We start from the raw sequence: 7,248 nt of genomic DNA, 5'->3' as shown, positions 1-7,248 counted from the left end.
TTGATACTAGGCTATGCGCCCAAGAAGAAACTGTTACTACAGAGGATACATAATAAAACTCCCAACATGTGGATGCCATAGCACCCTCGGGTTCGATGCATTTTCACAAGAGGAGCAAGTGGGGTTGAGAAGAGGATTCGAGGATAGATTTTCTTGCAGGCTCTTGAGGGCTTGGGAGTAACTCAAACCTGCCCTATTCCAAACACCAGCCTAAGGCTCCAGACGAGTATGCGTACCAGACAGTGATTTGGAGCCCTTAGATTCTGACTCCCAAAAACATATGGTGGGTGCACGTCACCACATGTCCTAATGGATGCAGGGCCAACTAAGAGCCTTGGAGAGTGGTTATAGTTTAGACAACTCTCGGTGCAGCTGCAAGAGGAGCGGTTGAGAGGGATGAGGGGCACATATGTGCTTAGTTAGAAATAGAGTCGGCGATACCTGGCACAGGGACCTAGCCTGCTGCACTCGACTTGTCGGAGGCTCCATAGTGGATGGGTGCCTTTACGAGGCATGAGATACTCATTGCAGTTGGAGACTCCTCAGAGAACATAGGATGTATATGCTTTGATGTGGGAGAAACTGAGCATAGAAGAATTTGCAAACATAGGAATGATTTGAGTTGTTGAAACCATTAGGGATAGAGACATAATATACAAATCATTAGGCTTGAAACTCAAAATTAGAGACCGAACAAGAGAGCATTTGCATTAGTTCAGAAACACAGATATTCATTGCAATTGATAAAACCAAAGGGCGCCTCAACAAAAGAGCCCCTTTATCAAGATGGTCAACGAGCTATATTGAACAAAATCAATCTCAACTCGAATTGCAGCTGAATGACATTACAAAAGTCTCGGTAGGAGTAGGGAACCTGTTGTTAGACCCAACTCTCAGGCGGGGTGAGACAAAAGCTGGTGATATATTCGCAAAGAAAAAGTACAATTTCACTAATAAAAAGCCAGCTGGGGGGTGAGACAAAAGCTGGTGATATATTCGCACAGATATTTCAGAAAAAGTTCACTTTCACTAATAAAAAGCCAACCTCTGCACATTCCACCAGAGACTCCATTCCTACTTTAAAATTTGAAGCAAGGCGGCAATTTTCCATCTACAACATATCAAGAAATTAGAAATAATTAAAATTTCTAAAAAGTAAAGATTTTTGAGTCAATGTTTCAAAGATTAAAGCAACTACACTAACCATTCTCTGTAAGATTAATAATTTCAGGATTATCACTCGGATTTTTGAGTAAGATGATATCTTGACAATCGGTTTTCTGATAACGAACAGATCCAGGAATCTACACATAAACAAAAAACCAGAGATAATTAGAAAAATCAATAAAAAATAGATAATTAAAATTAGAAATTTCTGCAAATCCTAAATAAACCAGAAAACAACAAAAAGCCACAGAAATAAATTATAAAAAAAACTTACAACATTTTTGCAAAAGTCACCGAGCCAGAAAGTCAAAACTTGCAAGAACTTACATCTTTCAACCTGTTTAATTTAAACATAAAACATGTTTGAGATTTACAAAACCACAAATAAACCTATAAAGATTAAGCTTTGTTAACCTAACTTGGAAAGTACCATATTTAGAAACTCGTCGTTGGTTCTGGAGCCTGATTGTGGAAACACACACACTTGAAAATCAGGTGGAGGATCATTCTTTGTTGGACTAGTTTCGCTCAAGCTACTACCAGGCACCATCGTTCAAGCCTGCAACCGCCTAGCGTTGATTTTCTTGAGCGATAAGGTGTGTTTTCATTCCAATCTTGAGAGGGCTTCAACCTTGCCAAGGTTCCAAGTTCTGACTTTGAACTTACAATCTACAGCCTGCTACAGACCTTCTCTTGAGCTTTAGACTTGAGTGTTGAATCTTGAACACTGTTGATCGAGTTGCTTCAGAAATCAGCGTTGATTCTTCTTCAATTCCAGACTCCAGAGTCCAGATTCAATAATTATTCAGGTTCGCTCTTTACTTGCAGGTGAGCCCAAAGGCTCTTTTTCTAGTATCTGAACGCAGAAGCCACCACGTGGCATTAGATTTAATTTTTAAGAAAACATTGCTGCTTAACAAAGCTCTAAAAATATTAAAAAAACGCACGTGAAAAGCTACCAAGTGAATAAAATAAATAAAGCACTCTGCATTGCTCAATTGCGCTCAGAACTAGTTCGATCTTCTCCACAGGCAATTTGCAGGTTCCCTAGAAGCAGCTCGGAGCTTTGTCTGCACATTTGTCTCTATCTATTGAGAGAGAGAGAGAGAGAGAGAGAGAGAGAAAAGACGGGACCCTACTTCTATACTCTACATGATTCTTCACCTTGGCTGGTCTCGGCATTGCCTGAGATCAAGGCATTCCAGGTGACTATATTGCGTGCAGCAAGCTTTTCAAATACTTCACGCAACACACTGTTTTCATGCACAGATAATGAAACAACCTATCTTTGCTGACCTCAACTGACAATCTCCAAGTCACACCCACCGCTAGCCTTCCTCCCTATCCCTCTTCCCCCCAGCTATACTACCCTATCTCACCTTCCAAGGCTCCACACTTGATGTAAGTAGAGACGTCAAAGAGGAAAGCATCATGTTGCAAATCCATCTCCTCCAATCTCGCACCCTGGAACCATTCTACAGAGTACACTATCGATAGCAACTATCTCCTCCAATCTCACACCCTGGAACCATTCTACACCGCACCATCAGCTAAACGTCAATTGACGGCGCGAGTGGAGACGTATGACCTCCACAAACATAGGTGTGGACAACGACGAGGCTATTTACTTGGTGAGCCAAAGGTTGTTTTTTTTAATCTTTGAGCCCATGATCCAAGTCATTGCCCACAACTCGAATCACATGGCCAAAAGCCTCGCAAGAAAAACAATGTTGCTTTTTACTTGTGCTTGCGTGGATCCTTCTCCCTCATTCTGAAGGTCTGTATAGAGCTAGCCACCAAAGCACAAAAAGTGCCTGACGAGGCATGCCGTCTCTTGGAAGGCCCTGCGTTGCACCATCTAAGATGTTCGGGTTGCCCACACTTCGTTGTGTCTAGATGCCACCTTAGGCCGTAGATGATTATTGTTCGTTTAAACCTGGTGGTGGCGTGATTATAGTTATCACTCGTGCGAATTGCCTGGTGGCAATTCTTTAGCCCAATATGTTTTGTGCGAGGTGATAATTTGTAAAGGTGTGCTCGTCTTTGCAAATTTACTTGTTGTTCTTCTAAGTCTAAGTTAGATTGAGAACTTGAAGTCAAAAATATTTTCTTAACAAAGGGCCCAACATTGGCAGGGCCAAGAAGCTCTGCATTGTTTTCACCAGATGCGAAGAGAGGGTACTTGTTGCAATCAGTAGTTCAATATTCTTCAAATAAGAGAGAGAGAGAGAGAGAGAGAGAGAGAGGACTGTTCTTGTTGATCAGTAGAGAGCGGGGGTCAGGTGATGAAAGGGCACCAAGCCCCGCGACTCAAAAATTGTCATCTCCATGCTAACTTGCCTCTGGTTATATAGTTCAAAATTTGGCTATGGCGATTGTGCATTGTCAGGGGATTTGTGTTCGAAAGGTGAGATGGGAAGGCGCGGGGCCTAGTGCCCTTTCATCACACAATTAATGTGTGTGGAAGAGAGTTGTAGCAAACACAATTAATGTAGACAAAGCTTAAAACTGACAACTTGAACACAATTATGAAACTTGATTACCCAAAGCAAACAATTAACCATACATCAGGTTAATCTGCCTTCATTGGCTTGCCGAGCTTGCCTTGATAATATTTCTCTCCTTCGTTCTTCCTCTGCTACTTTAAGATATATATATATATATATACATACATATATATATATATATATATATATATATATATATATATATATATATATATATATATATATATATATATATATATATATATATATATAAAGAGAGAGAGAGAGAGAGAGATCCCAAGAAAATGATTAATTATGGCTTATGGAAAAGATTACGGCTTGGGTTATGGCTTTTTTATTAGAGTGGCTATGGAAGCTTGGAAAAGGATTAAATGCCCAAAGCTTATGGCTCCCCCCCCCCCTGATACAGCAGAGAACGAAAACTTGAATATATCCTAATCAGTGCAGAATTAGCCTCTGTGCCGGAAACACAAAAATGCTCAAAACAACGTTTTTCTTGTCCTAAAGTGGCCCATTTTTACCAAAAACCTGTTTTACAAAAAATTTACAGACTAAGACTTTTTTGGCCTCCCTCATGCAGAGGTGTGAAGTCTCTCACCACTGCCCACATGTCTTCCTCTACCCAAGTTGCCTTGCATGTCCTAAGAGCCTTTTCACATGTAAAAACTTTTTCTTCAAGCATGAAATCTCTACGCTTAGGCGTTCATAACCACATAAAACATACACTTTCTGGATCTCCTTACTTGTTCTCGAGCCCTGGTCACTGCTCAATAAATGTGTAAGCTTCAAATAGACTTTTTCTGCTTCCCTTTGCTCTGTTTCTCATCATGGAAGCGGAGCCACACGACATCCACCCCCTCTGAACGTGCACAGCCTCCAGTCTGTGCCAACCGTTCTCCAATCTATATCTGCTATAATCACCTTAAGCTGCTTGCCATCAAGATCACATAAGTGGTAAGTACATGTAAAACAAAATAAGGCTTAAACCATATCATCAATGGTCTAGCTCAATTATTTGGTAGCTATCCATCGCAAATCTTTGAAGTGTGTATGTTGTATCTCCAAAGCACTCATTTATGAAAAACCTGTTTAGTAAACCCCACCAAACTTAAGTGCTTTAGTTAATGATGCACACGGCTTGGCCATCAAGCTCACTTTAGGAAACCTTGTCAAGCTCAAGTATACCTTACTATGTCTACACACAGAATGGACATCAAGTCCTTTACTTCAAGTTCCGTTAGCAGAACCAACTCAAAAGATGTGAAGATACTTTATCAATCGTCCAAATATGTCAACTGGAAGCTAGCCATGTAAGATTATTGAACACAAAACCCAAAAATCTTTTCTTCATAGCATAAATCCAAAAACAAAACCTAGTGCCACACTTCAATAGCTCCCAGGATCAAGTGGCCGTATAATAAGAAATTACCCAACAGTGGAGCAACATAATATCCACAGGAGCATACATTTCTTGTATCAATTAGCATCAAACATTTCTGGTGTAAGTGTGCTATTATTGCATCAAATAGCATGCAACCAAAATGTATATCCACAAGTAACCATGCATATTAAACCTGCTTTTGAAGATACTTAGAATCTCCTAGATCAAATACCATCAAGAGGACATAGCATTGATGGGCCCCACAATATACTAGAGCATCACTTGAAGCATTGTGCAGCACCCACATCCCATAAACTCTTGGCAAATTAAGCTTGTTACCAGTAAGCCTTAAAGAGAATTGACTCCCTTTTACTGGAAGCCAAACCATCACTGACATAAACATCATTATAAAAAAATGGCATCCAAATCCTACCATAATTGGCATACTGTCCAAGGAAATAAAAAACCCTGTGAAGTTTTTGAAGGATCAAGGATGATTTAGGATCATCACCCCCTCTATCTTCATAGCCATTACGAAAAACCAAAATGTTCATCCATAGCATCTTTGAAAAAGTCAATCTACAAAATATCAATATTCATCAAAATTGTAGGAGTTATCTCCTCATGCAGCCCATGTATAAGTATAAATGTAGAATCTTTGTCGATATCCTGTTCACGATCAGCATGAGCTAGGCAATCTTGAAACTCATCAATGCTTCCTCATTTGCATCCATGCTACTTAGCAATCCATCATAACACTGTGAAGGTTCATCTAGCACCCCCTCTGAAGGAATATCCTCAAGCATATCCTGTGTTGGCTCATCGACCTCTTGTACTTTTTCAGGTATTGTGTATATAATAGATTTATTGATGCAATCATCTGCAGTAAAATTGTTGTCCTGCTCAGCTACAATGTCGATAGACCCATTAGTAGTCTGTAGTGGCTCATCTTCTTGATAGACTTTTTGAGAACATCCCATGCCAAGGACAGTAGCTTGAAAAACATTTGTTGTATAGTCTAGCTCTTCACTAGAACCATTATCAGAGGTAACTTCCATGCGAGCAATCTTTGAAAAAAAATAATATATTTTTGTTTTAGCATTAAATTCATTGTTTACCTTTGCTAGGTTGCTCAAAATACGGTCCTCCAAAGCTGGATCTTCTACTGCCAAAGCCGTATTTGCCTTGGCTTTACTCCTTGCAGAAATATGTTCCCAAAATTTATCATAGTTAAGGAACTACATATGCTCCCTTCTCCTTTACAGAAGACAATCTGGTTTTGTTTGGTAATCTCCTTTATTTCAAGATCTAGAATCCTTGAGCTTTTGCAAATAAATTCTTCAGCAAAATAGTCCCATCGTGTGGGATATGCTTCTACCAGTTCTTGAACCTGCTTTCTAAAATCTGATTTAAAAACCTCTTCAAAAGCTGCAATCATGCGATTTTCTAGAACATTTCGGCTCTTCATCTCGGCTTCATAACATGCAATAAATCCTTTAAGATCATATCCTTGAAAAACACGATATTGCTCCCATACAGCATCAACTGCTAGCTCTACTGCATCATCAATCTGCTTTTTCATCTTCATGGCTTTCACTTCTTGCAAACATCCCTGAACCAATTGCAGCATTTTTGGCATTCTTGAACTGCTCGGTTCCCATCAAATCCATTTGAATTGAAATCTTCAATAAACTGCATCAATTGTTCTGGCATCTCCGTCTTCACCTCCTACCCCGGCTCGTTTCGCGTCGGGTTCACCAAAGAATGTTGGGGGATTTTTGTTTGAAAGGTGATCCGGGAAGGCGCGAGGCCTCTAGCTGCGAGAGGTGTGTAGAAGAGAGTTGCAACAAACACAATTAATGTAGACAAAGCTTAAAACTAACAACTTGAACACGATTCTGAAGCTTGATTATCCAAAGCAAACAATTAACAATACCGCTGGTTAAATTATTTAAACTCCTTACATCAGGCTAATCGGCCTTTATTGGATTGCCGAGCTTGCCTTGATAATATTTCTCTCCTTCATTCTTCTTCTGCTGCTTTAAGATAGATAGATAGAGAGAGAGAGAGAGAGAGAGAGAGAGAGAGAGAGAGAGAGAGAGAGAAATAAAATGAAATGAAATGTTATATTAACGTCTTCAAAAGGCCAGAATGACCTATGAGACCAAACTGATACAAAAGTGGTGAATCTGT

General features: G+C 39.8%; 1 protein-coding gene across 1 annotated transcript; it reads right to left on the bottom strand.

Moving 5' to 3' along the window:
- Positions 1–690: 690 nt before the first annotated feature.
- LOC147464479 (uncharacterized) lies at positions 691–2,006 on the bottom strand. Its single transcript, XM_086509317.1, has 4 exons — positions 1,598–2,006; positions 1,442–1,504; positions 1,205–1,304; positions 691–1,111 (listed from the first exon to the last, which is right to left on the bottom strand). Exons 1-4 carry the CDS (start codon positions 1,715–1,717, stop codon positions 1,080–1,082), a joined length of 315 nt encoding a protein of 104 aa, XP_086365443.1. The 5' UTR covers positions 1,718–2,006; the 3' UTR covers positions 691–1,079.
- Between the last annotated feature and the right edge of the window lie 5,242 nt (positions 2,007–7,248).

The sequence above is a fragment of the Adiantum capillus-veneris genome, chromosome 1, assembly GCF_014529385.1.
Source record: "Adiantum capillus-veneris isolate H3 chromosome 1, ASM1452938v2, whole genome shotgun sequence".
NCBI lineage: Eukaryota > Viridiplantae > Streptophyta > Polypodiopsida > Polypodiales > Pteridaceae > Adiantum > Adiantum capillus-veneris.
The sequence above is the reverse complement of the archived record's forward strand: the minus strand, read 5'-3'. Positions and strand labels throughout refer to the sequence as shown.

What these genes read in the sequence shown, in the direction of transcription:
- LOC147464479 (XM_086509317.1), bottom strand. Translation starts at nt 1,717, where the DNA reads ATGGTGCCTGGTAGTAGCTTGAGCGAAACTAGTCCAACAAAGAATGAT. An exon ending in ACGACGAGTTTCTAAATATG is followed by an intron (nt 1,505 to 1,597) that starts GTACTTTCCAAG and finishes TAAATTAAACAG; the next exon opens with GTTGAAAGATGTAAGTTCTT. An exon ending in TATTAATCTTACAGAGAATG is followed by an intron (nt 1,112 to 1,204) that starts GTTAGTGTAGTT and finishes GATATGTTGTAG; the next exon opens with ATGGAAAATTGCCGCCTTGC.